The sequence below is a fragment of the Aspergillus campestris genome (genome assembly GCF_002847485.1).
Source record: "Aspergillus campestris IBT 28561 chromosome Unknown P168scaffold_7, whole genome shotgun sequence".
NCBI classification, from domain to species: Eukaryota; Fungi; Ascomycota; class Eurotiomycetes; order Eurotiales; family Aspergillaceae; genus Aspergillus; species Aspergillus campestris.
Window position 1 is genome coordinate 643,381 of NW_020194342.1, and position 14,686 is coordinate 658,066.

The 14,686-nt window shown below is 54.7% G+C and overlaps 7 protein-coding genes across 7 annotated transcripts; 2 read left to right on the forward strand and 5 right to left on the reverse strand.

Moving 5' to 3' along the window:
- Window positions 1–246: 246 nt before the first annotated feature.
- On the forward strand, window positions 247–1,855 carry P168DRAFT_327714 (uncharacterized protein; the record flags this gene model as incomplete). The annotated part of the gene is made up of 5 exons (XM_024841271.1): window positions 247–417; window positions 477–562; window positions 615–632; window positions 685–933; window positions 988–1,855. 5 exons carry the CDS (start codon window positions 247–249, stop codon window positions 1,853–1,855), a joined length of 1,392 nt encoding a protein of 463 aa, XP_024692252.1.
- A 160-nt stretch (window positions 1,856–2,015) lies between these two features.
- On the reverse strand, window positions 2,016–3,070 carry P168DRAFT_237327 (quinone oxidoreductase family protein; the record flags this gene model as incomplete). The annotated part of the gene is made up of 2 exons (XM_024833555.1): window positions 2,016–2,238; window positions 2,295–3,070. The coding sequence occupies 2 exons, from the start codon at window positions 3,068–3,070 to the stop codon at window positions 2,016–2,018; spliced, it is 999 nt and encodes a 332-aa protein (XP_024692253.1).
- Window positions 3,071–4,903: 1,833 nt separating this feature from the next.
- On the forward strand, window positions 4,904–7,932 carry P168DRAFT_311244 (uncharacterized protein; the record flags this gene model as incomplete). Its single annotated transcript, XM_024839475.1, has 1 exon — window positions 4,904–7,932. One exon carries the CDS (start codon window positions 4,904–4,906, stop codon window positions 7,778–7,780), a length of 2,877 nt encoding a protein of 958 aa, XP_024692254.1. The 3' UTR covers window positions 7,781–7,932.
- A 219-nt stretch (window positions 7,933–8,151) lies between these two features.
- P168DRAFT_297561 (chitin deacetylase CDA4) lies at window positions 8,152–8,913 on the reverse strand (the record flags this gene model as incomplete). The annotated part of the gene is made up of 1 exon (XM_024838188.1): window positions 8,152–8,913. The coding sequence occupies one exon, from the start codon at window positions 8,911–8,913 to the stop codon at window positions 8,152–8,154; it is 762 nt and encodes a 253-aa protein (XP_024692255.1).
- Window positions 8,914–9,197: 284 nt separating this feature from the next.
- On the reverse strand, window positions 9,198–9,596 carry P168DRAFT_319124 (uncharacterized protein; the record flags this gene model as incomplete). The annotated part of the gene is made up of 1 exon (XM_024840249.1): window positions 9,198–9,596. One exon carries the CDS (start codon window positions 9,594–9,596, stop codon window positions 9,198–9,200), a length of 399 nt encoding a protein of 132 aa, XP_024692256.1.
- A 389-nt stretch (window positions 9,597–9,985) lies between these two features.
- Window positions 9,986–11,925, reverse strand: P168DRAFT_311246 (cleavage polyadenylation factor subunit CLP1; the record flags this gene model as incomplete). Its single annotated transcript, XM_024839476.1, has 4 exons — window positions 11,721–11,925; window positions 10,810–11,626; window positions 10,280–10,742; window positions 9,986–10,238 (listed from the first exon to the last, which is right to left on the reverse strand). The coding sequence occupies exons 1-4, from the start codon at window positions 11,856–11,858 to the stop codon at window positions 9,986–9,988; spliced, it is 1,671 nt and encodes a 556-aa protein (XP_024692257.1). The 5' UTR covers window positions 11,859–11,925.
- Window positions 11,926–12,076: 151 nt separating this feature from the next.
- On the reverse strand, window positions 12,077–14,505 carry P168DRAFT_290823 (KilA-N domain-containing protein). Its single transcript, XM_024837297.1, has 5 exons — window positions 14,110–14,505; window positions 13,797–14,005; window positions 13,574–13,736; window positions 12,649–13,519; window positions 12,077–12,598 (listed from the first exon to the last, which is right to left on the reverse strand). Exons 1-5 carry the CDS (start codon window positions 14,168–14,170, stop codon window positions 12,574–12,576), a joined length of 1,329 nt encoding a protein of 442 aa, XP_024692258.1. The 5' UTR covers window positions 14,171–14,505; the 3' UTR covers window positions 12,077–12,573.
- Between the last annotated feature and the right edge of the window lie 181 nt (window positions 14,506–14,686).

The window sequence follows — 14,686 nt, forward strand, 5'->3', positions numbered from 1 at the left end:
GAGTGATGCTTTGATTGTTGATTGTTGACTGTTGACAGCAACTGCTTCCCAGTGAATGACTCCTTGTGCCTGCCGGCCTGTATATTAAGGTTGCCGGCACATCCTGACGAGTACTTCTCCATCACCCATTTAAGTTGACTGTTTCTCTTCAGCTATCATTTCTGACTAGGCTCCTTGTCTTGAACTTCTGAACTATCTGGGAATTGCTTCTATCACATTGATACTCTTGCGGTAGTCCTACAGATGATGTCTTGCGCAGTCGTGTCAACTGAAGCGAAAGCGAGTATCCCTGCTGATCAAAACCCATTGACTGCCACTGGAGAAAATGGAGACAAACTAGCCGAAGTTGAATGGGTCGAATCAGAGAAAAAGAAGAAAAAAAAGAAGAAGAAGAAGCCCAAGAGCAAGCGTGGGTTGGTACGTTTTCTCAATCCAATACCTGACTTCCCATAACCTATCATCCTAAATGTCTGCAGAACAAGCCGACTGGGTTCGAGGAATACTATGTGGATGCTCCTATCACCCCGGAAGAATATGAGAAAGAAAAGGAGCTTTATGATGTGTGAGTCAAGAGAACCTGCGTCATGAGTTGGGACTAACGTGCTCATATATAGCTCTCGGCCCATTGTTCAGTCAGTCTCATGCCGACCTGTACACATCTCTGCAGTTCTAACATCGTTACAGCCGAATTGAGGATGCCATCTTACGCTATCAGAAAAGCCGTCGCTTGCTGAACGAGAGACATGCGGTGTTCATGAAGTACTTGGCATACGGAGGGGTGAACACCGCCCAGAAGATGTTTCAAGGAGTGGAAGACCGTGACATGGAGGACATGGACGCCGAAGACATCCTTGTTGCTCGGGGTCAATCCACTATCGATCATGATCATTCGCGCCTTGAGATTGACTTCAATGCAGTGGTCAAAGGGTTCTTGTACGACAGCATAATGCCAAAGTACTGATCATTAACGTGACTGACTGCTAACAGGACCTCGGTCTTTCCGTTCTTCTTCAACCCCGAATCTGAAGCCGAAGTCAAGTTAGCCACGGATACAATCCGCAACTTCTTGTCTTACCTGCTTTATCACGATGTTTGTCCGGAACGCAAACAGAACATTGACGATGCCAGGGGATCATGCGATGTCGCGGCCAAAGAGATCTGGAAAAATGCACAGTTCACGGCTCAAGGACCTGGACATTTCAACATCGCGGCTTCGACGCTCTTTGGTGGGTTCTTCTACGATAACTACGTTGAGGACAATCAGTGGGAAAACAAGAAGGGCGAATCGGTCTTCATGACCATTGAAGTGGCTAGCAAAGTCGTGAAGGTTGCGCTAGCCGGAGCTGCATCCTACATGCAGGTCAAGCGCTACGATGAACTAGCTTATGTCGAGAGGTTGGAGGCAGTATGCTTGGAAGATATTCACGGATTCGAAGTCACAAGGGTTCATCCGCCTAGTGCCCGAGTACGGGAGTTCTACAAGGAGCACGCTCCCGACCTGTACCCCGTCGGTAAGATTTATGGAAAAGCCTACCGAGACCCAGGCAAACCGAAATATGACCTCGGGCCCGAAGAGAGACTTGAGTGGGAACAACATAGTGCCCCCGAAGAAGAATTTGAGTTCTTCGTCGAAGAGCACTTACTTGAACACTGCTACCCCGGTATGAAGGTGATAACAACGGTGTGGGAGTTGAACTGTGGGTTTCATTTCTTCGATGAAGTCTTCTCATCCTACTGCTCTATCTACACCGTGCTCGCGAACGACCTCATGATGGGATGGAAGAAGCCGAGAGATCTGACCGGGGAGGACGCGGATGATAGCAGCGACGAGGGAGTGGGCGATGAGGAATCCTAAAGAAAGGAGTCCTCGGACGAGTAAAAGACCCTGAATCATTCCGCATGATCGTCGATTGAGTGGGCACTTTAGGAACACATATTAATACGGGATTGAATTGCCAATCCAATAGGTTACAAATTTGCATTGAATCATTATGTTACTCATACCGCCGTTGGGCTTACGGCTTGAGAAGTAGCTTGCCAGTAGTCTTCCGGCCTTCCAGATCCAAATGGGCCTGAACCGCCTGCTCCAGGGGATAGACCTTGTGGATTTTGACCTTGAGCTCGCCAGACTGGAGCAGCCCGAACAGCTCATTGACGTAGAACTCAAACTCCTCGCGGGTATCGATGTAACCAAACAGGGCCGGACGGGCGACCTTGACACATTTAGGGGTGAGCTTCCTGCGAAGAGAGTTAGCTCCGAACACCAATATAACCCCAGACATCATAGAACTTACGCAAGAGGCAGAGGCGGCACCGGCCCACTAGCATTTCCAAACCAGACAATAGTGCCCTTCTTCATAACAGCCTCCAGACTCCCCTCCCACGTATCCTTCCCAACAGAATCATACACCACATCGACACCGCGCCCATTAGTGATCTCCTTAACCCTACCCACCCAATCCTTACCCTCCTCACTGCGATAATCAATCACATAGTCAGCACCCAGACTCTTCACAAGAGCGACCTTCTCCGGCCCCCCAGCAGTCCCAATAACCTTCGCACCGATGGACTTCAAAACCTGCGTCATCAGGAACCCCGCACCGCCCGCCGCAGCATGCAACAAGACCCAATCGCCCTTCTGCACAGCGTAAGTCTCCTTCGCCAGCGAAAGCACAGTAAGCCCGCTCAAAAACGACGCAATGACATCCTCATCCTTGACCCCCTCAGGGATCTTCACCGTCTTGTCCGCCGGAACAGCCGTGTACTCCGCGTAGCCACCGGTGCCCAACCAAGCGACACGATCGCCAGCCTTGAAGTTCCAGGTGTTCGGACCGGGGCCGACGGCAACGACCGTGCCGGCGCCTTCGCGGCCCAGAATCTCGGGTTTAGCAGACGGGTACAGGCCCGTGCGGAAGTAAGTGTCGATGTAGTTGACGCCGGAGATGTTGTTCTTGACGAGTAGTTGGCCTTCCCCCGCGGTGGGGACGGGATGGGCCGTCTTGGTTTCGAGGACTTCGGGGCCGCCGAGCTTTTCGACCACGATGGCTTTCATGGTGGATGGGGTGGACATTTTGCGGGTTTGGTGGATGGGGATGGGGATGGTTGGGGAGGGGTGTATCCGTAGTTGGGTGCGGATTGCGGAGAGCCGGATGGCGGGGGATGATGTTGCTGCTGCTGCTGTGCGGAGAAGGGAGGGAGCTGCGCGGTTGGAGAGCATTCGGGTGGGAAGGGAATGGGGGGTTTGTCCTTAGAGGGAGAAGGAACCTGGTTCCTTGTATTTATAGACTGGATAGAGGGCGGGATTGAGGATGATGTTCATTCCGTCCTTGATGGTGGATTTGTCATCGCGGTATAGAATTGCGGAGTGGGATGGATGATCCATGATGCTCCCCGCACTTCCTCTCTTCTACTACAGAGTATTACGGAGTAAGATCACATCTTTCTAGCTCATCCTTACTTTTATTCTAGAAGGGATATGAGATAGAAGGAGATAGTAAGCTCATCACTATAAGCATCAACATGATCACAATACATCATCAATCCATCATGTACACTCGGCAATCTTTCCGAGTCAGTCGGAAATCCTCCGATTTACCCCCGACACATAGATGAGTCATCTGTGCATGCATCATGTTGTGCACGGCAACTGGTCAACATCGCGAAGTCTAGATCCAACTTCTTGACTTCACCTCCACTTTCTCCATCATCCCCGGCAACTCCAAGTTCTAGATTGTTCGTTGCCTCCAACTTACGACTAGGCAACAGTTAGGATGCATTAAATCCACTCTGCCAGCAGTCTACCCCACAACTTGAGCGGGCTTGTGCTGTACATGTTCGAGTCTAGACCGGGACAACTCAGCATCCAACCCATTCTCTGCTCTGGTTGCTCTGTTCTACGCTGAATGTGCCCCACAGTATAACTAACGCAGTAATTGTATGATCCCAATGGGTCACTCCCTACAGCTGGGCATACCCAATCGTCTAATCCTGGTCTGGATGACGTGAACCCTCCGAGCTTGGGGCTCTCAGCCTTGCCGCGCGACCCTATCGCAACCAATTATCCTGGAATGGCCCGGCGCGATGTGGCGCTTCCGTCAGCCCTGTGCATATGTTTGTTTGTTTTCCTTGCGCATTTAGATCTGGGCTGCGTCCAAGAAGGCGGCGATGCTGGTGGGGAGGAAACTAGACCAGCGTATTGGGCCCAGTGAGGGTGCGTCGAGGCTGTGATGCGGATTGCTGGTTACCAGGCCTCCAGAGCCATGCAGCCATTGCCCACCCGTCAAAGATCATCCTGTTTCAATATTCATGTGCCTGTGTGTTGGCGCCTGGATGTTCATTCATTCCCAATGCTTACCATATGGCCGCGATCGTCGTGTTTCATGCGATCAGGCTTGATTCGTCCGCGTTCCCGCCCAACCTGGGGACGTTGGCCCTGATAGGGCCACCACAAGGATGGAGGCGCTGCCCGACCAGGCTTCCATTGGCATATATACTGCGCCCTCCTGCACTCCCCTTTTGTCCTTCATTTCTCTTCTGATTCAATCGTACGCCTCGGGTTTCGCGCCGACTATAAATCATTTCCTTTCTTCTCTCTCCTATACCTTGCTCGAGAACTCCTGGAGAATTCTCGTTCAATCATATTGACTTTACACGCAATCAGCGCTAGATCACTTTCCCTTCATCTGTATTGACCCCCGACGCTCCCTGTGAGTTTGGACACGACTGTATACCATGCCAAAGGCAGCTTCGGATGTGACTCTGATGTTTTACCCTGCCACTGCAACAGGACTTCCGTGGCTGATCAAGGAACTGTAACCTTTAACCGGACCCAGCCCGCTGTACTCTACGCTTTTTCCATTTCCTTTGTTTCTTTTCGTTTCATATCACCCATACGCTCCACACCATGCCATTCTGGCGCAAGCGGCCTCGATGGCCCCCTTCACCGTCGGTAGAGGACGAAGTCGAATCTCTTTCCCGGGAATTATCCGGACTGTCCATGCTCGGAGAAAAGCCTGGAGTGGAGGGCGTCTGTGCCAGGGGCACAGTCGACCAATACCCCGTTCTATTGGAGGTCCCGTCCTTTGTCTCCATCACCCAATCCTTTCCCTGGGAGGATTCCGGTCGATGCGGATCATCAGACGACAGTGCCGGACCTCCCACCCCGCCCCTGGTTGCCAAGCAGGATCCGATCTTCAACGTCGCCGGGGCCACCGACATGCCTGGATATACGCTGGATTCTGTGCCCGTGTCGGCTCCGGTGAAACCTGGGAGCATGACTCCCCAGAACAGATCACGGGAACCGTCGCGCGCCCGGCCTACTCGAAACCCTGTGCGCACTGCTGATTCCCAGACACCTGTCGCACGCCAGGAGCGCTCGAAGTCCAAGGCGTGGAAGGAAGACAGGGACGTACCGACAGCTCGCCGAGCAGAGTCCAAAACGCGAAAGGAAGATAGGGGAAGCGCATCGACAGCTCGCCGAGCAGAATCCCGCACCAGACGATCAACCACGTCTGCATCCCGCAGCAGTTCACGTAACCCAGAGTATCCCCGAGCAGAGTCTCGCGCACGACTACCAGCCACCCCAGCATCCAGCAGTGGCTCGCTTAACCTAGAGGAAACCCGATCAGAGTCCCGCAAAAGAGTACCGGCCATCCCAGCATTTAGCAGTGGCTCGCTTAACCTAGAGGAAACCCGATCAGAGTCCCGCACAAGACTACGGACCACACCAGCATCCCGCAGCAGTTCACGTAAACCTGAGGATACTCGACTAGCGCCTGTCCAGTCCACCGTTCGGCGATCGTCAAGTGTGAAGCATGAGAAGCCCCGGCGGCCGATCACGGCCAAACGCTCTACCACGTCTGGGTATCAATCTGACACGGCCACGATGAAAGACCGGGAGGACAAGCTTACTCAGAAGGACAAGCTTAGCCGGAAGGACACGCCCGTCCAGAAGGAGGCGCTCATCCAGAAGGACAAGCCCATCCAGAAGGAGACGCCCGTCCAGAAGGAGACGCCCATCCAGAAGGAGACGCCCATCCAGAAGGAGACACCCATCCAGAAGGAGACGCCCATCCAGAAGGAGACGCCCATCCAGAAGGAGACACCCATCCAGAAGGAGACGCCCATCCAGAAGGAGACGCCCATCCAGAAGGAGACGCCCATCCAGGAGGAAACGCCCATCTCGAAATCTCCAGTTGCCGAGAAACCATCCCAAGGGACCAACGTGCCCAGTCTAGCGCAGAGGCTAGAAGAGAAAATCCGGCGCCGACAAGAGGAACGCAACTCGCCCAAGCTACCGGAAGATGCCCAGGTCGACCGTGACACGCCCGCCAATCCACCGCCGGCTCCGGTGCCAGCTCCGGCGGCACCAGCACCAGTGGACAACCGCATCGAACGCAAAGCCGAGCCTGTTGACTACTGCTCTGATACGGGGGTTCGCCCAGCGGCTGCTAAGAAGTCTCGCCGTCTGAAACCGGCACTGAAGACAAACAAAAGCTCTTCTGGGTCATCTTCCGACAGAGAGTCGCCCGCCTCAATTATCTTTACCGACAATGGCACCTCTCAAACGTCCTTGTCGTCGGACGAGGGGCCACCCAAGCGGCCCCCTTCCAGGCGGACAGTGTCCTTCCTCGACGAGCCGTCCAAGCCTGCGCCCTCCCCCACCCAACAAGCCCTAGAAAGTGACCAGCAACGACCCCTGACTCGGCAGACCAGCTCGTCGCGCGAGAGCTCGCGTTCCCCGCCAACAAACCACCCCGGAGGATTCAGCCTCCTGCCCTGTTCCAGATCCGTCCCCAAAGCCGGGTACCAAGACTGGTACACCATTAAGGGGCTGACGCACCTGAACATCTGCCCGGGGTGCACAACACAGATGCGCAAATCGCGATTCCGGGACCAGTTCATGCTCGCCAATCCACGGCCACGGGGCGACAAAGTGCGCTGCTCGATGAGCCTCCCATGGGCCCGGCTCGCCTGGACACAGACGCTCAAGAAACAGCTCGACCACCTCGACATGCTCTACGACGTGACCTGGACCTCAGCCGGCACCAAGCCCTGCACCGGACGAACCATCAGCGACCAATACTGGTACCGGGTCATCGACCCCGACACAGGCGTCTTCCTCCCGAAATTCAACGTCTGCTCAACCTGCATCCGCAACCTCCGCACCGTGATCCCCGCCCACCGCAGCACCTTCAAGCGAAGCAGCACGAAACAAGAACGCGTCTGCGACCTCGTAACCGACTCCCCCCGCTTCATCCGCTACATCGACCTCCTCGACATGTCGGCCACGCGCGCAGAGCAAGACTCCACACTCGAGCTCGACCTCCTCGAATTCATGGCCTACGCGCGCCGCAAAGTCGTCATCCGCGACTGCCCGCGCGACCGCCTCGTCTTCAGCACCTGGCACTACATGCCGCAGCTTCCCACCTTCACAGTCTGCGAAGACTGCTACGACGACGTGGTCTGGCCGCTTGTGCGCGCGAACCAGCCCCTCGCACGGCGCTTCTCCGCCTCCTCCCGGCTCCTACCGGGGAAAGCAGCCGCGCAGTGCTGCCGCGAGGCAAGCTGCCAGCTATACTCGCCGCGGATCCGGGCGAAGTTCCAAGACGCGGTGGCGCGCGATGACCTGGAGTATTTGAGTTCGATTGCGGTGAGGCGGTTTGATGCTGAGCAGCGGTATCTGGAGCGGAGGGAGACGCTGCGGGGTAAGGAGAGGTTGGGGTATGATTGTGACGGGGAGTTGAGGGAGAATTTGGAGGAGTGGAAGAGGTGGGAGTGAATGATTGAATGGATAATTGAATGAATGAAGGAGTCGCGGGCGACTCTTTCTTTCGTTTGGATGTATAGTGCACTGTTGCTTTTGCTTTGATGTATCTGTATCACTGTATGCATGGATGGATGGATGGCACGACAGGTTTGCTTTATGTATGCAAGGAAGGATGGCACCTTAGGTTTTGTTCATGTATTACTTGGTTATGTACAGCTATTAGACATGATTCCGGGATCAACATAGAAAGGGGTAAGAAGACACGAAGAAAGAAAAGAACAATAATAAAAAAGCAATCAAAAATCTAAACACCATACTCAAACAACCCTCATAACTCATAACAATTAGCTCCCAGCTTCAAAGAGAAAAAAAGGATCACAAAATCAAACCCCCCCCTCCAACCTCTCCCTCACCCCCAACAACCCCGAAACAGTAACAACAGTATACCCCCTCCTCCTAAGCTCCGGCAAAAGCCTCCTCAACATGGGCGCAGTCCACTCCCTCCGATCATGGCAAACCACAATACTGCCAGGCCTAACCTTCCCCAGTATATGCCTCGCATTCAACCACGGGAACTGCACCTGCGCATCATGCGGGTAGACACTGCCCAGCACGACCCGAAAGCCAAGCACACGCACCAGCTTGCGCATCCGCTCAGAGAAGAACCCCGATCCGGGGCGGAAGTACCGCTTCGGCTGGTCTTTGTCGAGGACCTCCTCTGAGAGGCCTGCGGCGCGGTATGCGTCCAGAATGCGGTTGTTGACGGTGACGAGCTCGCGGGAGAGGACGTCGTTGGGGAGGGATTTGGACGGCTCGTCGTGCATGGCGTGGTTGGCTAGCTCGTGGCCTGCTGCGACGAGGTCGACGAGGGTTGATTCACGGGTTGGAATCTGCGATCCGATGAGGAAGAATGTTGCGCGTGCATCGTTTTCGGCGAGGATGGATGCGATTTCGGCGGTGTGGGGCGAGGGCGCGTCGTCTATTGTGAGGGCGATGAATTTGTTGTCGGTGTTTGGGGGGAGGGGCACGTGGAAGAGCACGTCTGGCCAGCGGTGTTGGAAGTAGCGGATTAGGAGGTGGGGTGGTTTGTAAATTATGTAGACGGGGGTGAGGATGAGGAGGGTGAGGAGGAGGGGGAGGAGCATTGTGAGGCGGCGGCGGAGGATCCGGCGGCGGTAGCAGCGGAAGAAGAGCATTCCTTTTCTTTATTTCTTTCTCTTATTATGGTTGGTTCGTTGTTATGGTGTCGGGTTGGTAGATTGTGTCGGTGTCACAGTCGGAAACTGCGTCGGGGAACTGTCTGTCGCGTGCAACACTTTCAAGGACCGCGATAGACGAAGAAGCCAATTCAACAATTCAACCGTGTATGTGTATGTGTATGCGCGCAACCTCTCCCATCCATTATACTCCTCCAGGTGAAAGTAGAAAATCAACAAGCACCAACCCCACCAGCCGCAGGGCCCGCAAAGAAGCCGGGCAAGCCTTCTCTCTTGGTGCGGAGCTCTCTCTCGCGGGCGCGGATCCGCTGGCTGTATCGTCGTCTGGATTTCTTCTGACGGCGGGAGGCGGCTGATTCGGGGGATCGGGTGAAGATGTTGACGAGGGATTTGAACCAGGAGAGGGGTTGGTTATTGGTTGTGGTAGTGGTGGTGGTGGTTGCGATGGCAGGAGAGGTGGTAGTAGTGGTAGAGGAGGAATTGCCGGGTTGGGTGGAGCGGAGTGGAGCAGTAGTAGCAGTAGTAGTAGTGTAGGGCGGAGGGTCCGACTCGGGTACCTGGGACTGCATCGACCGGGCCTGTTCAGAGTAGGTGGGGGGTGAGTCGACCATTTTATTTTTTTATTTGATAGATTTGGTTTGAAACGAGTATGATGTACGCAGTGATAGGATTAAGGAGAATATTGTTCATGGGGTAAGATGGCAGAGGAAGGTATTTAATATAGGGCGGTGCTAAGACAGGTGTCAGCAATGAGATCATTGGCAGGGATAGCGGCACTATTTACGAGATACATAATATGGAATGTTGATCGCATCGTACCTCAACTAGGTTGAGCTGTCTAACGAGTCATGTCGCCTGCGTCTACGAATTACGGCGTACGTTGGCTGCCAATTCGACTCAGCCACTACAAACACTACTAGCGCCCTGCGTTGAACCTACCATATAGCATTGTGTAATTCTCCACCATCTCCACCATAGTCACAGTAATGATATTGATAAATTACCCAACCAACCCAACAACCTCCCCAGGCCAATGCTTCCCCCAAACGACAGCCCGCGGAGGCACGCGCCCACCGATCGGGGCCAACACGCGAATCTTGCCCTTCTCGCTATCCACATCCGCCACATACAAGAAGCCCATAATGCTGGAGTCGCGCACCTGAGCGACACTAGAAGTCGGCGACACGTGCGTGACGGCAAGCAGGGAGTTCGCGAGAGCAGACGGCGCGGGGGTAACACTTTTTTCAGGGGGACTCCGCCATCGGAGGTAGCTGAATGTGTAGGCTCACCCGACGAGCCAGTCACGCCGGGTAGAGGCGGTGCGGAGCCCTCTTCCTTAACCGGGGTCGATTCCGCATCGCCCGGGAGAAAGGCGTCCAGTTGGGCCGGGTCGTACTCGTCTTCGTCTTCTTCGAGCGAGGGGATGGTGTAGTTGTAGAGGCAGAGGGAGTTGAAGTCGAGCTGTTGCGCGTGGGGGGATAGCGTGACGTTTGTGGTTGAGGAGGCGGAGAGAGACAGCGCGGCGGACGCTGTGGACGGGATGGGATTCCCGAAGAAGTATGTTCGGATCTGAGACTCGCGCAGGCCGTTCATGAATGTGGCGTCGCGGTCGACGCAGCCGCCGGATTTGGGCAGCTTCACTACCGAGATGCACTCGTCTGATGCGGCTGCTGAGGCGCTTGACGAGGGCTTGTTGTCGTAGTTCTTCAACATGGTGCTGTAGAGGCGTTCCGAGCCGAGGACCAGGATCGTAGTGACTGTATCTCAGTAAGCATCATTCTTGACGGAATCGTCAAGCCCACAAAAATCAGAAGGGAAACATACTGGAAAACTCCGTCACAATATGGTTAATCAACTCCAAACTCCCCGGCTTCCCCTGCCCCAACACCCCGGGCGTATCAACAATGATGCCCGTCTCCCTAGAATCCTCATCCTCCGCCATCCTCCCCATAACCGACAGCGCCAGCCTCGACACAATCGGCCTAAACACCGACCCCTCCGCCTCCAGCGGATTCTGCATCGGATAAAAGTACACGAGCGGCAACTTCACAGGGACAGCACTCGGCCCCGACATAGGACTACTCCCCCACCCCTCCTCAACATCCATCATCGTACGGAACGCCGTAGCCGTAAGCGTCCCCGGCACACTCAACATGCCCTCATTCGGATCCAAGTTCACCACAATCGGCTGCCGCCCGACCTTAGTCGCATACGCCGTCAAAATCTTACCCAAGCTGCTCTTGCCCGCATTATCAGGGCCAACGATGAGCACGCGCGGCCCATCCTTCCCTGTGGCCTTGGCCTCCTGGCGCAGCGTCTCCAGCGCGAAATGCACATTCGCGTACTCCACCATGGGCGTCTCCTCAGCGACGTACTCGCTCTGACAGCCTCCCGCGCCGAACCCGCGGCCGCCGGTGGTGCTGGTGTTGGTTGTGGTGGTGGTGGTGGTTGTCGGCGTCCCGTTCGCGGTCATCGTCGACCCGCCCGGAGCGAAGCCCTCGATCGCGGAGACTCTGTCCCCGGCGCTGATTTCCAGGGTGCAGCCATGCCAGGTGTAGATGGCGGCTTTTGTTCCGGAGAAGGTGTAGGTTTGGGAGGGGGCGAGCTCGGTGCCGAAGAGTTCTGCGTTGCCGGCGAGGAGCTATTTTTTGGGACACGGTCAGTTTATTTCATTTCTTTGCTGTAAAATAGACCAGTAATAGTCGACGCGAAAAGGATAGGTATGTCCGACTCACCTTCACTCGCACGGTCGTGCCGAATGCGACTTCAAATCTCCATTCGGAGCCTTTGCTCAGACTGATCTGCGTTGGCGGGGCGGGGACGAATTCCCTTTCCTCCGTTGCCTGCGTGAGGTCTAAACCTGGGAGAGACATTGATTGTCTGTGGTCAAAATGACGATTGGGGGTGAATGTCAACCAGGCAAATCGGTCGATTGTTCTGACTGGGATCTTCGAAGTGGATGACGGTGTTTTGGTTGTTTGCACTGCGGAACTGGTCCGGCCGTGCTTAGCTTGGCGCGATTCTTATCATGATATACTGATATACACTTCTAGCTTAATTGTTCTGAGCTCCTAATTTTAAGAATAATAACTATAATAAGCAACCTGGCAATTCTGTATTTACTCCGTCCCACAATCCATCCGACACCAGATCAATAGATAATAGGCAATAGGATTATAAAAGTATACCAGGTATCCAGGAAAATAATAGGAAATGTCACACAGGAAAGGAGCACAAAGAAGCAATGAACGGCTCCGGACAACCTATCTCAACCTCCAATCCACCGACCAACCCCGAGACACCGACACCCTTCCTACTCCGTACTGTCGGCAAGGAAGGGTGCATCGTCAATGATAATAAACAGCGATATGAGTCAATACGATACATGAAGAATGAGGGGATCGAACGAAAAGTAATGGAAGTAGCAAAGGGCGGAGAGTGGCTGGAGTAAGGGCATGGGCATAATTCAGAACAATGGGGGTTTTGGCAAGAATGAGCGGCGACGGCGAAACGCTGTAGGTGAAGGTCGGCCTCTGTGGGGTCATCCAGCCAGCAGACGTATACCGTTGCCGGATTCTCGTTTCGCATCTAGAAAAAGTAGGGGATCGAAGCACTGGTTATCTGGTTAGCACGGTGCAGTCCACAAAGGCAGGGAATACTCACGCAAAAGCAAAGGCAGCGGTGACTCCGACAAGCGCACGATTCCTGACGCGTTCACGCTTAAGCTTATCCTCCAACACCCTCGCCCGTTTGGTCCGTAAGGTTTTGGCTTCCTCGTCCTCCTCGTCGTCGCTCAAATCTTCCGGCTTGCGCTTCTTCACAACCTTACCCGCCTTGGCCGACGACGGTTCACCGGTGGCCTTATCTTCAGCATGGGCATCAACGACTTCTTGCACCATCTGCTTGGCCTCTGCGATCATCTTCTCCGTTTCGGCCGCCGACGGGGCTTCGGGAAGGGTGATGGGCATGTCGATGGGGACTGTCGTCTGAGTGGTGCGAACAGGGATCTCGCCATCGGCCGGGTTTTCCACTTCCACCCGGACACTCTCAGACGTCTTCTCACTTTCGGTTTGGTCTTCCGTGTTCACAGCTTCCCGCTTGGCGCGAGAGCAGTTGCTCTTCTTGGACTTCGACTGGGCCGACTTCTTGGGGCTCGCGGTTGTCTTTTCTTCCACATCCTCCACGCTAGGGAGAATGCCGTTCAACGATTCAGAGTCAGCGGTCGACGCAGTCATATCCAACGACGATTGAAGGTTGGCGTTGGCTTCACTCGTTGCCGCCGCACTGGCCTCCTTCTGGGCCTTGGTCTGACGGGACTTCCGCGGCGAACCCACGTACTTGCTGGGCGAGGCCGAACGGCGGGTCCGGGAACGGGCCACGGAGAACTGTACGGGGGCATCAATGGGGGGAAGGTCGAACCGCGGCGGGGGCGTGATCAGCTTCTTCTGGCTCGATGGGCTCTGGACGATTTCGGCCGGGTCCAGAAGCGCGCGGACCCAGTCGTACATTTTGTATTCTTTTGCGAGCTCCAGGGCTAGTTCGGGTTAGTATCGCGGCGTTCATAGAACACGAGCAACATCCAACGTACCGAGAATGGGTGAGATCCACACATTGCCGGCAACCTCATCTTCGCTAGTTCCCTCCTTCGCTTTCAGGTATTCCCGTTCGGAGCGCTCTTCGTCGAGCTTGGCCCAAGGGAAGGCAATCTTGAACATGCCAGTCGCACTGACAAACCCATCCTTACTACGTCGCTGTAGGGAGATGTCCAGCGTTAACCGGGATTCGGAAGCGGGCGGAAGCAGGCCACTCACCATCAAGAAATAAGTCTCCGGATGTTGCGCTGGCGCATGGGACGGGAAAATCTCCGAACCCTTGAGGTCTTTGGGTAACGGGGCGCGCAGATGGGCATATTCGAACGGACCCAGGTTTTCCGGTCTGGTCGCATTGGACGTGCCAATCTGGGTCGCCTTGACGGCGAGATTGGTCTTTCCCAGACGGCGGCGCATCAAAAGTTCTTCATCTATGATCCCCAGAGGGAAAGCTTGGTCAGAATGATGCAATAAAGATCGATGAGGGTGGTGGACACCCATGCGACAGGACGGAAAAAAAAAGGCGCACACTTACAGGCCGGGCCTCCATCCGTCTGGATGAGAGGGTTGTTCTTCTTGGGCAGGGATCGCACCATGATGAAATTCACCTCAGACAGAGATGGTTCGCTAGAAGATGGAAGAGGGGCAGGAGAGATGGGGGGTGGACAGGAGAAAGTCCAGTCGAGTAAGATGCGGCGCCACGTTGCAGGCGCGTCTGGCCGCTCTGGTAACGTCGAGGGATAAGACGTCACCACAAATCGGTAGTGTGGGCGCACACCACAACAAAGCGCGATGGGGCGAAGGAAGCTAATAAGAAGCACTAGGCAAGAGCACAGACAAACCGTGATCGACCGGGGGGATAATAACCTTGAATTGGATTGGAATGAAAACACACGATTGCCAATGCGCGTTGTGTCTTGATAAGTAAAAGTGAAGGAAAGGAAAATATGGAAAATCATAAAAGAAACGGGGGACGGGAATTGGGAAAATGGATGGGGGAGAATTGCTTGACTGCTGTCTTTACCGTACACGTACACTAATCATAGTCCACGGTGTCACACTAAGCCCCAACTGGCCAATGGGTCTTCTCAACCGGCTCTCAACCGGGAAGG

What these genes read in the sequence shown, in the direction of transcription:
- P168DRAFT_290823 (XM_024837297.1), bottom strand. Translation starts at nt 14,170, where the DNA reads ATGGTGCGATCCCTGCCCAAGAAGAACAACCCTCTCATCCAGACGGAT. An exon ending in CGGAGACTTATTTCTTGATG is followed by an intron (nt 13,737 to 13,796) that starts GTGAGTGGCCTG and finishes ATCTCCCTACAG; the next exon opens with CGACGTAGTAAGGATGGGTT. An exon ending in GTGGATCTCACCCATTCTCG is followed by an intron (nt 13,520 to 13,573) that starts GTACGTTGGATG and finishes AACCCGAACTAG; the next exon opens with CCCTGGAGCTCGCAAAAGAA.